The sequence below is a fragment of the Postia placenta genome, assembly GCF_002117355.1.
Source record: "Postia placenta MAD-698-R-SB12 unplaced genomic scaffold POSPLAscaffold_24, whole genome shotgun sequence".
Taxonomy (NCBI): domain Eukaryota; kingdom Fungi; phylum Basidiomycota; class Agaricomycetes; order Polyporales; family Adustoporiaceae; genus Rhodonia; species Rhodonia placenta.
Window position 1 is genome coordinate 45,938 of NW_020169855.1, and position 16,482 is coordinate 62,419.

At 50.2% G+C, this 16,482-nt stretch overlaps 6 protein-coding genes across 6 annotated transcripts; 5 read left to right on the forward strand and 1 right to left on the reverse strand.

Moving 5' to 3' along the window:
• Positions 1–1,173: 1,173 nt before the first annotated feature.
• On the forward strand, positions 1,174–3,558 carry POSPLADRAFT_1160458 (hypothetical protein; the record flags this gene model as incomplete). Its single annotated transcript, XM_024487548.1, has 14 exons — positions 1,174–1,309; positions 1,360–1,457; positions 1,516–1,607; positions 1,662–1,705; positions 1,758–1,855; positions 1,917–2,095; positions 2,154–2,404; positions 2,473–2,539; positions 2,591–2,788; positions 2,855–2,884; positions 2,935–3,168; positions 3,226–3,258; positions 3,315–3,343; positions 3,410–3,558. The coding sequence occupies 14 exons, from the start codon at positions 1,174–1,176 to the stop codon at positions 3,556–3,558; spliced, it is 1,638 nt and encodes a 545-aa protein (XP_024333020.1).
• A 1,190-nt stretch (positions 3,559–4,748) lies between these two features.
• POSPLADRAFT_1160445 (hypothetical protein) lies at positions 4,749–5,773 on the forward strand (the record flags this gene model as incomplete). The annotated part of the gene is made up of 3 exons (XM_024487546.1): positions 4,749–4,781; positions 4,835–5,025; positions 5,080–5,773. Coding segments are annotated over 3 exons (918 nt in total), but the record flags the coding sequence as incomplete, so codon positions are not given.
• A 2,761-nt stretch (positions 5,774–8,534) lies between these two features.
• POSPLADRAFT_1062718 (hypothetical protein) lies at positions 8,535–9,636 on the forward strand (the record flags this gene model as incomplete). Its single annotated transcript, XM_024481551.1, has 4 exons — positions 8,535–9,002; positions 9,065–9,268; positions 9,321–9,443; positions 9,499–9,636. 4 exons carry the CDS (start codon positions 8,535–8,537, stop codon positions 9,634–9,636), a joined length of 933 nt encoding a protein of 310 aa, XP_024333022.1.
• Positions 9,637–11,840: 2,204 nt separating this feature from the next.
• Positions 11,841–12,401, reverse strand: POSPLADRAFT_1041994 (hypothetical protein). The gene has a single exon (XM_024478012.1). It carries the CDS (start codon positions 12,242–12,244, stop codon positions 12,080–12,082), a length of 165 nt encoding a protein of 54 aa, XP_024333023.1. The 5' UTR covers positions 12,245–12,401; the 3' UTR covers positions 11,841–12,079.
• A 443-nt stretch (positions 12,402–12,844) lies between these two features.
• POSPLADRAFT_1050759 (hypothetical protein) lies at positions 12,845–13,105 on the forward strand (the record flags this gene model as incomplete). Its single annotated transcript, XM_024480057.1, has 1 exon — positions 12,845–13,105. One exon carries the CDS (start codon positions 12,845–12,847, stop codon positions 13,103–13,105), a length of 261 nt encoding a protein of 86 aa, XP_024333024.1.
• A 2,606-nt stretch (positions 13,106–15,711) lies between these two features.
• Positions 15,712–16,348, forward strand: POSPLADRAFT_1050760 (hypothetical protein; the record flags this gene model as incomplete). Its single annotated transcript, XM_024480058.1, has 3 exons — positions 15,712–15,837; positions 15,914–16,093; positions 16,148–16,348. The coding sequence occupies 3 exons, from the start codon at positions 15,712–15,714 to the stop codon at positions 16,346–16,348; spliced, it is 507 nt and encodes a 168-aa protein (XP_024333025.1).
• Between the last annotated feature and the right edge of the window lie 134 nt (positions 16,349–16,482).

Below are 16,482 nucleotides of genomic sequence, written 5' to 3' on the forward strand. Positions count from 1 at the left end.
ACTGTGTGAGTTTGGCCGATCAGTCTGTTCAATCAAAATAGATGCTACAACGCGCCTGAGACGCCGCGAAGATGAGCTTCGCACTCCCAACACACTTCCATACATCCCACTACACCCTATGCGTGTCCATATTGTTTATTGCATTAGTAAGGTCGATATGGTCTTGACCAGAGATCCCAGCACGGTCAGGGATCAAGATGGTATTTGCGGTGTTGTTCATACTTCGACATCTATCCATCTAGCTCATCTCGCATTTTCCCGATCAATCCCGGCGTTTGAGAATCGTGAGAATGCGGTTGTGTTGCGGTTGTGGCAATCGTCAGCCCTGTATACGTAACAGCAATCTTCGGCCCCGGTTTGTCAGTGTAGTAATGCTCATCAAATTCCATAACGAAGACGTCAACTGCGGTCGACAGCTAAAGAAGCCTGAGCAGTTATCATCATCAGAGTCCACTCACACTTCCATTTTACCAGGAGCTCTTTTATCCATGCACTTTCGAACACCCATGAGGAATTTCAAGGCAAGATGTGCCTTGCAGTCTTGTATATGCTTAGGACCTATTCGGCGACGGTGCTCGCGCTGCGCTTAGCTCAGCCTTAAGCGCACACGCAAGGCTTGCTGAAAAATCCCAGCACGCTGCGCTACGTAGCGGTCTCGGTAGTCAATCGTTGGCAACGTATTGGTAACGGCTGGTAACGGCCGCCCTCCGGGCGCCTTTCTTCTGCTAAACGGCACGGACCGACACAACGGATATGATTCAAAGTCCTACTTACATCTGCAACCCGTCCAGATCCTGCGGGAAGGCATCCATTACAAGCTCATCGCTAGTATCTATAGCTCATGGCAATCTCAGCTGTACTGTACTGATCAATTTATGAATATCCCTCCGTGATGCCGCTGAGGTGCGCATATTAAGCAGAGCGCAAACTTCGATGCGGAACAGGCCCTTATGGTTTACGATCTTGTGCATGACCTTCGATACGTACTGACTCACGGGCTAACAGGTTGTGAAACAACTACAGACGGAGATCATTTGTGTTCCTTGGCGTCAAGGCTCTTGTATGACTTCGTAATCACACGCAGGCCGGGGATACGCGCAAGCGAACTGGGATGCGGCAAGCTGCCAGTCAAAAGACAGCGATCATTCCACTGCTTGACACGGAATATTGGACATGGCAGCCTATGCTTGGCTCTACTGCGCACTCGCGTTAGGTGCCACTTGGTACCTGCAGAGGTACCTGAGGCAGCGCGATGCCTATAGTGTGTTGCGTAACATTCCTGGACCTCCATCGTACTCTTGGGCCAAAGGTAAGTTTTGCCGGATGGTGGAGCAGCCATATCTGATTCCTTTGGGACAGGTCACATTAACCAGTACTTTAATCCTCGCGGGCAAGCGTTTCACGAAGAGGTGGCACTCAACTATGGTTCAGTCGTTAAACTCGACGGGATGTTCGGAGTAAGTCCTCATGTCATGACCAGCCGCGATGTCATGGATTCTGATGCAATGAGGATAGAGCAAACTATTCTACGTGGCGGATCCCAAAGCATTGCATACGATCCTCATCAAAGAGGAGAATACCTGGGAGGAGCCAGATGCATTCTTAGCGTGAGCGGCCAGCAGTGATGTTCTCATTTACTAACGAACTGATCGGATTTGCAGTCTGAATCAGTTGATGTTCGGAGACTGTCTTGTGGGAACTCTAGGTGTGTACGAAGTGATTCCTTAGGTGGTATGCCTGACAGTATACTCGGCAAGGCGAACACCATCGCCGGCAGAGGAAGATGTTAAATCCAGTATTCTCTGTCAATCACATGCGTCACATGCTTCCTATCTTCTACAACGTGATCCTTAAGGTACGCTCATCTCGATAAGGGAAATAGTATCATACCGCTCATAACAAAGCATACCTCGCAGCTCAGAGAGGTTATTCTAGCTAAGGTAAAAGCCGGGGAGAGCGAAATTGATGTGTTGGAGTGGAGTGGTCGCGCGGCGCTGGAGCTCATTGGACAGGGTGGTCTTGGATACTCCTTTGATCCTTTGTTGGTGAACTCGGAGTCAAGAAACGAGTATGGAGACGCCTTGAAGTCCTGCTTGTGAGTCTTATGGTTCTGAAATTTTGATCCACTCTCACTGGGTGCGTTTCACGTGAAGCCCCGCCCTATCGAAGGTGGATATATTGCGTCGATACGCCCACTACCTCATCAAGATGGGCCCACGCTGGTTTCGCCGATCTGTTGTGGACATGTATCCCAATCCCGATGTACAGAATATCAAGGAGGTCGTCGACACGATGAGCGCAAAGTCATACGAGATCTTCAACCAGAAGAAAGTTGCACTGAAGCGTGGCGACGAGGCCGTGCTCCGTCAGGTGGGAGAAGGGAAAGACATCATGAGCATCCTCAGTACGTTTTCTTTCCCTCAAGATAAGCCAAAGAAAAAACTAACTATCCTATGTTCCCACGTGTTTAAGTCAAGGCGAACACGGCGGCATCTGAGGACGAGCGGCTTCCTGAGAGTGAATTGATTGCACAAATGTCGTGAGTACTTGATAGCAACTGTGTTGATTGTTCTCGGCTCAGTATAGATAGATTACTGGTGTTCGCCGCAACGGATACTACTTCCAACACGTTGGCGCGCATCTTGCAATTGCTTGCCGAACATCAGGAAATCCAGGTCAAGCTACGTGATGAAATCCTTCAATCTAGCGCAGGTGGCAACGATATCTCGTACGAAGAGCTCAACAGGCTTCCATTGCTGGACGCTGTCTGTCGCGAGACTCTGAGGCTGTAAGCCATTTTCTCATTCTGCTGTGTAACGTGAACACAAGGTCACTCACTCGCAATAATATACAGATTTCCACCAGTCACGACGCTCCGGCGTGTGTATGTCACTTTTTCCCTCGTTCTGTTTATATATCTCATCGATGCTATAGCCCGAGGAAGGACTCAGTTCTCCCCCTATCTGAGCCTATCTACGGCGTAGACGGGCGCGTGATCAATGAAATTCCTGTCGCGAAGGGTACAGATGTTATCATCGGCACATATGGAGTTAACGTACGCAAGCAACTATGGGGAGAGGACTCTCTTGAGTGGAAACCAGAGCGATGGCTTTCTCCCTTGCCTAGTGCAGTAACGGCTGCAGCGATCCCAGGCGTGTATTCCAACATGTACGTTTGATCTGTGCGCCTCGCACGCGATTGATCTGATAGAGCTCACCAAATCAGCATGACGTTCCTCGGCGGAAAGCGAGCATGCATGTAGGTTGATTCAAATAGATGGCCGATAATTCAAAACTGATGTTCCGCACTTTCAGTGGCTTCAAGTTCTCAGAGATGGAGATGAGTACGTGCTATGAAACTTTTGCGTCACTGCAGCACTTGCAACTGACTACCGCGACTCACCCCGTAGAGGTTGTGCTGGCGGTCATGCTGTCGACCTTCACATTTGAAAGGACAGAGAAGGTAATCCAGTGGAATATCGCAGGTGTATCGTACCCAACCGTCGAGGGAAACAGCCAGCCGCAGTTGCCTCTAAAGATGGGACTTTATAGGCCTTGATTCAATATCATACATATCTACGCTCAACAAAACTGTGACTCTCGTACTACTCATATATCTGTCGCGTAATGATCATAACTGACAAGTTCATCTCATTAATTGGTCAGGAACTCGGAACCAGCTGTCGTTATAATCATGTTTGGAAACGCTGATGAGCAGATATATGTTAAACGTAAAGACTAATGCAAGTGTCGTCTGTGCAAACGTGGGAGTTGAAGAAACGTTATGGAAACTTTGTCACTGCATGTTTGAACAAGAGCAGTGTGGAAGCCACATGCATCCGGGTGAATAGAGAAAGGACAGTTGCCGAGATCCCGGAGTTCAAATCTTCAAAACGCTAGAATACATGACGTGTCACCTGGCCTTCGCGTGGTATTTCGACAGTGTAGTATCGGTTATTCTAGCGGGATGTCAAAGATGAGTAAGCAATCGTTGCGTTTATTGCAATTTTAATCAATATTTATTAGTCGTTGTTTGAGTCCGTAGAGGTCGTGTTGGCGGTTATGCATTTGCTTCCGAGAAGACGGGTAAGGAGAATCGAGATTGAGTGGGACGTAGGTGGTTCGTAGCCAACTGTTGCCCAAGTCAGTAGCCTGTAGTCTCCACTATCTCTTGGGGTCGGTTTGTATATACAGCGACGCTGATTTGTTGAATCTTGTAATGGATGGAGCATCACGCGCCCCCTGGTATCCATTCATTCCGAGGGATCGCAGTGATATTAAGAAACGTAGATCCGTATAAGTCTGAGGAAGCCTCGTCGGACCGTGTTCCGGCCATGATTAGATTGGGACCAGCAGGTAGACATGCTTTGACAGCAAGGCCGCCTCATGGGAATGTGTATGATCAACGGTGACCATCCTGTGGAACCGGCTTCAATAGAATACCGATGGGCGACTGCTAAACCAAGACTATCATCACTTTCATCACTCAATGCCTTTAATCTCCCGTATCGGCTGTGTGAGATGACCGATAACGGGATTGTATCCGTATGTATACATTGAGTGATATGCAGCCATAGAGCAACGCCTACACATCCCCAGTGCCAGACTCCAAAGACGCGTTGGGACTACATACTCGTACTGCATCCTCCCAAGATTGTGGAAGTATGTCGATTACTGCGTCTGCGCCTAAACTCATCGCGTAAGTTCTGCAAGTTGAACTGCTCCCCGAAAGAACCTCATGTATGCAGAGTTGCGGGTCCCACTGGGGCTGGGAAGTCATCGGTCAGTGGCTCAGGACTCTATGCCGGACTGACTAAATAAGACGGATTCTCTAGTTTATCAACATGTTCTGCGGTTCCGAGTTGAAAGTCGGACACAACTTGCGTTCGTGCACAACTGCGATCGAAGTTGCGTCGTGCAAACTCGAAGGGCAAACGATCGTGATGATAGACACCCCTGGCTTCGACGACTCGGAGCGATCACAAGCAGATATTTTGAAGCAGATCGCAGACTACTTGGAATTTAGGTACGTTGACGCAACTGCGAATGTTTGCGAATAGAGCGCTCACGCAAACAGCAGCTATGGTCATGGACAGAAGCTGACTGGCTTAATCTACCTGCACCGTATATCGGACGATCGCTTTGGCGGGATTGCACGTGAGAACTTTAGGCTCTTCTCGAAGATTTGTGGAGACGATGCCATGCGAAATGTCCTTATCGTGACAACGATGTGGGAAGAGGTGCATCAGGAGGTAGGAGAGAGGAGGGAAGGGGAGCTGATGAATAAGGAGATTTTCTTCAAGGGCGCTCTCAATCACGGTGCTCGTATGTGTCGTCATCACAATACGGTGCTTTCCGCGAGGAACACCGTCAGAGAGCTCCTCGGCTTGTCTCCCCGAGTGGTACAGATGCAGCACGAGATTGTCGACGAATGCAAAGACCTTCCGCAGACTGCAGCAGGAGAGGAGTTGCAGAGCGAACTGGAGAGACAGGCAAAGGATTACCACCAGAGAATGCAGGACCTACAGGAAGAAATCGACGTCGCGTTAGCGAGGAAGGAGCTCCTGCATCAAGAAGACCTACAGTCTCTCCGAAATCAATTAACTGCGATTGAGGCCAAGCTGTTGAAGGTCCAGGGCGATGTCAAAAAGATCAAGGCAGACACCAGGCGGAGAGACAAGATGCATGGGAATCTGTGGGGGAGATTTTTCAGGGAACCAGATCGGAGGTGGCCGCCGGTCACCTATATCCCAGACAGAACATGCAGCATGTGAGTACGCTGACACGTCTGAGGATTACTGCGCTGAATACGTACTTACGTCCACACAGCCAGTGATAATCACACTGTGCGCCGTGAGCAGAAACATATGGCGAAGGTCAGACCGATATATCACGCGATGTACACCACTTGCATCCTTGACCTGAGCGTCCATTCGATCTCTCTATAACCATTATAACGATAGTACCACAAAGTAGCCTATTGTTTAGAGCAATGTTTTCCGTCGCATCCCCGATGGAGCAAGTCAACAACGGATTTTGGTAAGCATATGCGTATTCACATCTTACATTGAGTGGTACGGATACCCAGCCTTCCGTGGGCGATCTGAATAGTAGACGGCCAAGGCCGAGTCTTGTGAGTGATTCAAGCGTGGATTGTCTTTCCCATTTTGCTACTTCAAAGCTCTGGATTTGTAGGTCCAAATGCTCGATGGTCGTTAAATTGACAGGACTCTGCTATGATTTGTGGAAGAAGAGCACGCTGGCTATAATGACCTGGAGCGAACTTGATTACGTAAGTAATGGGTTAATCAACCAATCAGAAATCGACACACTCCGCCGCTTTTACATTGTGTTTGCCAGGGCTCAGAACGTCCTCGCAGGCTTGCAACAATAAGGTGTATACGCGACTGAAAGTATGAACACAGCGACAACCATCGCCGGTGCACCATGAATACGACCCTCTGTCTTGGCGGTGCGCAAGACAGATGTAGAGCGGTGAGTACTTTCACAAACGCCACAGCGCGAGAAAGTCACAAACTCATATCAGTGCATATGTTCGCTCTAAAAGAGCTCACACCTCCTTGCAGCATGTGAGGATCACTTGTCGCGTTGGCTTGGGCGTCATACCTGGAACACTGGCTATGCTCTTGGGCCACATTTCCAAGTATGCGGCAATCGAAGGACGAATTCGCAACGTCGAATGAGGCACACTCAATTCCTCCAATTCGCTCACCTGGCCGATTCATCAATTTTCCTCGCAGAGACGTGGTTTCATGGCGATGAGCGCCCTTGATGATGCGTACTGACGCTCTGAAGTACGCCACTGACAATCTGTTACTTCTCAGCCTGAGGCTAGCGGCATTCTATTCTGCTGGATTAGGGCGCTTCATCCATGTAGATATAAGCTCCTAGATGACTACTTACCAGCATTTAGTGCGAGCGAGCATTTGGGACGACCCAGCCGTCGAACTCGGACTGGGTGAACTGCAAGAATTGTGCCTATCAGGTTCAGTCATGAACAAAGATCTGTGGTCATGAATGCCGTAACTGATAAATATGTTTGCGCTGAGCGTACCGGCGATGAAGACGAGCTGGTTGTTGGGCCTCACGAGAGGACCATAGCGCATCGCCTGTTGAATAACAGAGTAGGCCCGGATATCATGTAGTTGACTATCCTGTTACCCGACCTGTGCAAGGTACGTCCACTGGAAGCGGATGCGGTGCATTCTCATGGTCGGTACTCACCGACTCGGCTGTCCATAGATACCTGGACACTGATACTCGGGTATCAGATCTCCTATAATAAGAGACGAATGGCTCTCTGAGGATGCTCCCTCCTACCTCCACTCACTTTCGCTCATGACATACCCATCGTCTCTTGCGCTCCAGCCCCCCCTCCCCCTCAATGTAGCTAGGGCACTATGTATTCGTTGCTTTGCCATAGTGCGCCTGCGCTTGCTCCTGCTCCTGCTTTTGGTCAGTGCTATAACAGGAAATGAACACGCTTCCTACTTACTGTTGATAGGGAGCTGTACGGATGCTCAAGCACATCTCGAATCCCTCCACAGACGGCGGGGATCAGGCTTCGGCGCCGCGAGGCAAGCGGGCGGCTGGTAGGCGTTTTAGGACCTGACCCACCAACCCCAATACGCAGTAACGCTGGCTACCGAGTTACAGCCCTCGAGCACCTCGTAGTCACATTGTGAAGACCTCAGACGACCCGGTGAGTGATATTAGCTATCCGTGTGCGTGTATCTTGCTGACGCCGCCGCTGCGGAACGTAGTCTTGGCTGTTCGATCCTGTACGCCAATGTGGGCCCAACAGTGTTCACGTATAGCCCACGCGGCGCGGTCTCGACGCATAGATATCCAGAAATCGCGCCGGTGGTGTAGCCTGAAGTACACTGTGCCTCATGTCTGTATGTATGTGCCATAAGAGTCGCATACTGATGATTCCTCTAGATATCCATTACAGTGATAAGACTCTTCAAGGTTTAACTATTCTTTTATGCCTGAATCTAATTTCAAAGCTCATCCCGCCGGCCCTCAGTCCGTGGATATCGTGTATCCTGTGACAACTGTCCACGGTTGGTGGTAGGTTTTCCGCAAACATCGAGATCATTGTCTATAGATCCACGCGGCTTTCTTCGCTGCTGCCCACCTCCCCGGACCCCTTGGATATCAGTAAATCCCGACGACAGACATGATGCTACTATCCACTAGCGAGGTTGATACACAAAGAATGCGTATACGCTGCCCAATCCGACGCGAGATCGAGCCCAGCGTTACCGGATCAGCTCCTTAATAAACGCCGCCCACTGAGGCATCGCCCACGGACGAGTTACACAGAACGCGACGCACACGCCAGGATATCCATCCCTCTGCCCACAGTGTGTTCTTGCGGTGAACTGAAAGCGATGCAAGGGTACAAAAGGCTGAGGAGGCGCAGTGCCTTTCGTATGCCACCCGTACTCTGAGATGCACAACACTACCGATATTGTCAAAGCACTACTTGCCTGCAGCCCCTTGGACGCTATGGACTTCGAACAGCCGCATCCCGGGCACACACCCGCCGCCGGAGACGTTGCCGCCGTTGGCTTTCCCTATCAGTTCTTGTGTCAGCAGCCCATCCCACCTGAGTGCCTAAGCCGATACTCCACCCTTAGTGAGGCACTCGGATCGCCGCAAGCCTCTCTGGAGGATATCTCGCTGGTCGAGGAAGGAGCGGTTTCCCCTGCACCAAGCGATCAGACATGTTCAGACATGCCAAACGACGAGTCAGCGAGCCTTGTGGGGGGTCCCTATCCGTCGTTGTGGCAGGGCACCATCTTAAGCGAATTTTCCGCCCTCGCTGGTGCACTCGGATCGCCGCACGTACAGGAGGCCTCTCCGGAGGGTATCTTGCCGTTCGAGGAAGCAACGCTCTCCGTTGCACCAAGCGATCAGACATGTTCATACATGTCGGGCAACGAGTCAGCGGAGCCTGTGGGGGGTCCCTTCCAGGTCAGTTTTCTTTTAGCCAAGTAATGCGTTTGGAAGCAGCAGCTCACTGACAACTTTAACAGCGATACGAGCCTGTGGTTCAGTACAAGTACCGCGATGGAGGAGGAGTGGCAAGATCGCCCACCGCAGTCGACTATTGTGTGGGCACCCTTGATTTCCTGCCCCTCGGCAAGTACCTCCTAGAGGGGATCCAATTCATGTTGGATGGGAATTCACGGGCCTGGGGGGATATGAATGAACACCATAAGCCGTCATTTCGCATAAATGTAGGCTGCTTTACCTTTCTCCTGACTATCAAGACTGAGCGGCTCTCTACAGTGGCAAGACCCTACGGGCGACTGCAAGTACTCCCCGTTCAGCACGCAGCGCAATATTCCCAAAGGGATCACTAAAGCTGAGCTGGCTCGGAAGATCAACGAGTGGATAGGCGAGTTTATCGAAGTCAGTAAACGACTTGTTTCCGCGAAGCGCCTGTAGAATTGACGAGGTCTGACAGCGCGCGCACCCGGAAACATTCGCCAACGCAGCCTGGAGGGTTGGCGACGGCTATATCACGAACGACCACATTGGCCTCCGCTCCGTCCGATACGTCAGTTCGGGCACCCTTGTGGCCGACATCGTGGTCTTCAGATGAGGATCTCCGTGTTGAGTTCTACAAAAACTCTCACCATCGCCTCATTTCCATCTCGTTGGTCGTGATTCAGGACGGAATCGATACCCATCGGCTTATTTCAAGACCCTACGCAACCTTTTACTTAATTATATATAATCAAAGTTAGCTCGTCCGCGTTTACTGCGATACGCAGGAAACACTCACAATATGTATTATCTTGTATTGCGGTCCCTCATGACTCGCGGGATATGATTACGGATTGACTTCGTAGACTGAGCTACCCTCGCCGACTCATCTGGAGCTGGCCACGTACCATTCTGTTCTAATCCCCTCTTTCTTCATTGGATACATAAAATGGCGCATCCGTAACTTGAGTGTCTCCCGGCCTTGACGGCACTCTAAGATCCATCCGAGTGAGGATCGTGCTGACTATTGCCGCCGACGTTGAAATTGCACGAGTCTCGCCTCGCTAGCGCAAAGGCGACACTATACGGACATCAGCTATAGATACATTCGCTCGGAGTAGAGTGTGTAGGGTGTGAAGGAGAAGGGAGAACGCGTATGCGAACCGCTTTTTAGACTGATCAGACCACACACAAGCGCCATTAGAATAGCCATGGGGCGGAGCCGCGTAAGCTGCTCCTTATTCGTCCGCAAGCATGCAGTCTGTCAACGTCCTGCTTTGCTCAAGCATTCTTGTACACTGCCGTAATGGCGACACTGCAATGCATCGCCTGGCGCGCGCGTCCTTCAGTAAAGTGCAAAAGCCTCCAGCGTGGTCACCGTTCTCTGGTGACTAAGTCTCGAAGTCAGCTATATCCACTCTGCCACTGGACTGGAAGTGTTGGATCTCTCTGACGACCCAGTGCTGTATCCATTCGGTATCTGGGGCATGCATCGTTCGTGAACATCAGCAAGATTGACTTTGGATACTGCGTTAGGACTAAGGATAGACATGCCGTGGAATAGTAGCGGGGTGCGTAAATTTCAGTCTGTTTCTACGCGATACGACGTTTGTGGACTCTAGAACATGCGTGCGTTGCTGAGCACACAGGAGACGGAGATCATTTCTATCGAATCTGAAGCCCGATCAGGTCGACAACCCGACTCCCGTGATGGCGGCATGGAGATTAGATCCAGTCGGAGTTTCTTGTAGGGCTGCTATGCCCTCAGCGCATGCCATAGCGCCATTCTCCCCGACCTACACACCCCGTTGTATGCCAATGAGCCAGTGTGCCACTGCAACGTGCCGGCACCACGCAATAACCTTGTTTGAACCACTCGGCTTCTTTGGCGAGGACACGTCCGCAGAGAGGGCATGGAGCCTGAAGGTACGTCGTGAGATGCACAATCAATGTCTGCATACGTCGAATTGTACTAATATGAAAGTTGATAACAGCAGCTCCAACTAACTCCGTGAACATGTCGAATTCGTAGCCCGCCGCACCCATTTTGATCAGCGATCGTCCTCTACGTCACGTTAATCTTCAAATCTTCAATCGCGCGGCAGCAGGTGGCAGGATCGGCAGAGATCTACGATTAGGCTGCCAGGAGTCGTGGAATCGCCAGACACCGGGTAGTAACGTGTTCCATAGCGTCAGTGTCTAGCCTTATTACTTCTTCTCGTGCATTGACACCCGATAAACCACGCCTGGCATGCTGCAAACTCAGGGATCTATACGTAATCGTGCACGGTAATCACCAACAATGTAATTTGCCTGGATGAATTGATAAGCTTTCAGAAGTTTCGCGACTGAGTCGCAGTGCGTGTCGCCCCTCTGAAGTACCAACGAGCTTCTGCAATTCATATTTTGTGCTTCTATATGATCTCATTGGAAGCCATACTACGGCTCATTCCACCATATCCTCCAACAGAGGCGTCAGTGGAGCAACGGATAACAGAAGTAATTCCACCGGATAGAGTATCACGCGGAAGCAAACGCTGGGCCCTCATCATGCCGCGTGCCTCGGGTCTACAAATATATACTGTATGTACTGCCATCTACCAAAACTGTAGACGGGAAAGATCTTGCGTTCTGCTGACATTTTTGCTTAGGGTAGCCTAGGGGATCCCTGATGCAATATACGCGCCTAACCGTATTCATTTTTGAAATGAAAGCATCAGCATGCGAAACACGCGCAGATCGTGAGGATGCCTCATGGTGGACATAGATACAGCGGAGGTCAAATGCCCATCTGAATTGATTTTAGCCTGCTCAAGCTCTTTGTGACCGTTAAGGTCAGTCAACGCTCTGCGATATTGATCTCACGTGCCGCTAAGGTGACAACAGGCACCTGTTTGTAGACATTAGTGAGGTACATTCAAAACGTGGTGCAACATGTACATAAACGTGGCAGCACGTTGGCAATAATGCTGACTCGCGAACTCATGGTGTATGCTCTACAATAGAGTCATCTTTCGAGATCGAAGCTCGACTTTACAAAGGAGCGGATCCTGCCGAGGCTAGGAAGCGGTCAGTTCTCCGGGAAATAAGAAGTCACACAATTGGCGAATGACAGTGATTGCATAACATACGGTTGTGCCGACCCCTTGGAAGTGATACCTGGTGAATTCGACAGGTAAGTAATTGTGGCGATCAACAGTCTTCATTTCGGCCATTTGCGGCATGTATCAGCAGATATCTTCAAATATATCGCAAAAGGCCCGAAGGTCACATCAAAAAGGCATCTATAATGCGATGAAATCAGTGCTGGCGAAAATAGTATTATCGTTTGATAAAGAAGCTCGCCAGCCTGATATGCACGCACCAAATTTTGGATGATTGGTTTGGAGGTATTATGAGGTGGAATTCAAGATCGTTTTGAAGGTGCGTGGGGACAATACTATGCGGACATCCTGACAGCAATGAGTCAAAAGGTATTTGAGGAGATAGGAGCGCGAGAGGAGGATCATCAGCCAAGAGACTCATTCCAGCGTGTCGGCAGCTCGCATGTGGTGGCAGTACACCCAGGTAAATGAGGAATATCCTTGACCTGTCTGATCACATACGTCTAGCGCCGTACGGCATCGGGGACGAGCGCAAGGACCATTCACGGGCAGGCGCTGGGCGCCGCTACTGAATGAATGGGCGACACAGGTCAAGGGTTGTCGCCGCAAATAGCATGGTGTAACGCACTAATGCTCATTTTGCCCCCTCCACGTCATCGGAGATTTCGCCTAGTGTCACTCAATCGCGATACTTGAGAAACCAGCGTGTACTTTAGAGACATGTTGCACGAAGTTCAAGATACAGGTTACCGCAACAGCCAGACAGACGTCGCGGACGATGAAGGGAGCACAGCAGCCGCTCTCGCCAAGCGTGCACAAGCAGGAGTTGTAAGCAATGTAGAGCTGATAAAGCCCATGCTGCGCGAGTGTGGGGCAAGTTTTGAGACAAATCTTGGGGAGGCGAAACGCACTTCATCGCGGTCGGAAAAATCGAGCTACGAGCACAGAAGGCGTGTGACTGGCTGCAGGGTAGTCTCGTGAGAATATATACTGTTTGCAGAACGTTGATGGTCTACGATACAGTACAGAATGATCCAGTACCGTACTGGTGTCGGTTCGCTCGAGTAAGCAGTGGCTAGCTTGGAATTCTATCAAGATATGCGAGTAGTTCGGGAAGTCGCCACGTCTCATCAATGCTTCGGACATTCCTGTACGTAAGGCCGCATACACATTTTACCACATCACGTGATCTTAAGCTGTCTGTCGCCCGTTTTCAGCCCAGACAAACGTATTCGTTTGCTGTGTTCTGCCTACTGCTTGCAGACTCTCGACGAAGTGCATGCATAGTTCCGGTGATTCATCTGAAAACCGTTTTGTGTTCCGCGCTAAACACAAAGACATATACTGGAGTCAGCGGTAGACTTTCCTCCAAAGTTCATGCGTTACCCACTATCGCTGAGTGAATATGATTCTGAGTTTACAGATATTCCTGTGATTAGCGACACCCTAATGAAATTGTTTGGGGGCAACTCATTTTGGCGGTGACATATAACGACGGCTCGGAACAGCAAGCGCCGCCTCAATCCCTGGCTCGCGCTTGACCGTTGCTCACGGCGGTCGCAAGACAGGTATGTCTTATCAGCAGCTGTATAGGCATTTTAGCGGCGGTTGAAGGCGGTACCTGCGTATACGGATGGGCAGGACTCATTAATTTCCGCCGGTATCATGGCTTGCGCCTGCGCAACTTGAAACACGCGCGATACGTGAACATCGCCCGCAAAGGTATCATACCAGGTGTCTAGATGGCATGCGTCCAGGAGGTACATCACAAGCGGCTAACCCACTTTCTATCAGATGTCATTCGTGTTATCCGCTAGCACCGCGATATCAAATCACATATTACCAGGTTATAAAAGATGGTACATATACGATAACACTCTTGCTTTCCTTTCCAGACACTCCTGCGTCCTGTAGACTTGAGGTCTGTCCGCATCACTGTGTGATACTATTCTGAAGGCAACTTACTCCTGTTTGCTTTTCATGCGCTGGACGTCCGTATCCCTTTCCAATCCCGTCATAGAGGTTCCGGCTGATGTGGCGTTCCCCGTGTTTAGTGTTGTCCACGGCCGGGCTTTGAGGCCCAAGCCGGCAGGGCCCAGCCCGGCCGAGCCGCCAAAAGCCCGGCCCAAAGTAGGGCTTTGGGCCCAAGCCTGGCCCTGAACATCACTACCCGTGTTTAGGGCGCTACGAGTGGATATCGCTATGAGTGGATATCTAGAAGGACGCTTATAGCACGAACTGCCAGGTGACACGAACTCAAAGAATCTGATTACAGCTGAAAACGCGTGTGAATGAAATCTCGTCATACCCCAAATGATCACTACGTGTTTTTGATGGCGTCATCTCGTGATGATCCTCGTTTGCTAAGAATGGCAGGTATGTGACATGGCTAGAATTGAGCTTTGAAGTGCCAACTGAAGACTGAGGATTGCCCTCAGCTTCAGCCTGCTTATATATTGTACAAACTGCATGAGTAACTACATGTTACATGAGAGAACATATCTGTGACATAGGTAAGGTCCGAGATAGACATGAGAAGACATAAGGTGCATATGGTAACTAAATAGAGATAGGGTTCCGTGGTCTGAAGTAGTGCGTCCGAAATGAAAGAACCGTAACAGTATGACGGCCCCATTCATCTAGATATCAGACACTTTCTATGGCCATGGATGCTGAGCAACTGGATAATTCCTGGCAAGCCTATTAGGTTATTCCAAAATGTGTGCGCATACATGGTCTGCCGTCTTGACAGCACGCTAGTATCGCCGTCCTCAATTAACAGCGGCGCCTTCTCGTGCGTGGAACATTTCAATCTGATCCGCCTTGGACTCGATCGATACTCAATTGAGATTTGGGTGAGTGCATGTACTCAAACAACCAGATATCTGACTCTGCTAGGTAGACTGTCTGTTAGGATCGCGCCCCTGACTCTGCATAACACTCTGCTCATCACTGTATGTGCTCACAATGCTGTTACCCGAGAAGACAGACAGATCGAAAATCAAATGCACACCGCGCCGTTAGATATCCTGCTAGCCCTCTCAATTCTCGATGATGTACCAGCGCTTGTACAATGCCGTTGGTAATTCGCTCCTGGACAGTATGGGCCACAACAGGCGCATCTAGCCAACTCTCTATTGATTCGACCAAAAACATTGGATATTCTCTTTGCGTTCCTGCTTTAATGTTGTCCTCACAGTACGCACGATATGGTCTGCAATTATTCCAAGAATACCGACACAGCGCGAATATTTAAAGCTAAGCAGACAAGGTCAGTGACTCCACCAGTGATGTCCGACGTAACAACTCCACTCTCACTCACCTTCAGTGCGAGCTGCGCTGAACATTGCTTCCTCACAGCTCTTCTTTCCTCAGACGGCGCTTCCCCGTCATCACTGGAGTACTCGCTCGGCTTGCGTTTGGTAGACGTTGCACAGGATAACCACAACCATGGCCGTGATCTGGGAGAACACGAACCTATCAAATTTACCTCGGCCATTCATACTCCCGTCCCACAGGAAGCAATCAGTGCGTATAGCTCGCTCGAGGGGGCTTTGGATCCAGAACGGCGATCGGCAAACAGAGCCATGGAGGGCGATCTCATCGTCGACCCACATGATGGTGCTATGGATGTCGGAGACACGTTTTATGAGGATGAGAAGCCAGAGGATATCCCGCTGGAGAGCTACTCCGAGTCTGACAGACAGCATGAGGTTAGTGTCTGTTCAGCCATCTCTATGTGGTAATCAATCACCAAGTCGTATTTAGAGTGTGCAACGTACGATGCAGGATGCCTACGACAATGGTATCGGACGGCCCAAATTCCCAGATCCTGTGACGTTTTCTTCGGGGCAAGCTGACTACATTCGGCTTGGCAAGAACTTGAGCACAGCCATAGACAGAATGTCTGATAAGGATGTGCAACCTTGGGGGAACGAGAATGGTTTCAAGCCATCCTTCCGAATGAAGGTCAGACTACTCCTATGCAATCAGTCAACAATCGAAGTGACTGTGCTGTCACAGTGTGCAGACTCCTCGGCACCTCTCAAATACTATTTCGCCTCCAAGCAGCTGAACATTCCATCCAAGGTCACAAAAGAAGGACTGGTAAGAAAGGTCGACGATTGCTTGCGGGAAATCATCTCAGTCAGTGTCTTGTTCTCGGATCCATCGATGGCCACTCACATCATCGATATCTGTAGTGGCATAACCCAGTGGGGGTAGACGGTATACATGGCACAAGCACGACCACAATTGATGATCTCGGTCTGTGTAGTCTAAAATTTGTCAGCAGAGGCTCCATCGTTCTCGATCTCATCGTGTTTAGAGTCATCTCTCCGCCTTGATCTTCCTGCGCC

Excerpts from the sequence above, each read along its gene's own strand:
- POSPLADRAFT_1041994 (XM_024478012.1), bottom strand. The coding sequence starts at position 12,244 with ATGCCGCAAATGGCCGAAATGAAGACTGTTGATCGCCACAATTACTTA.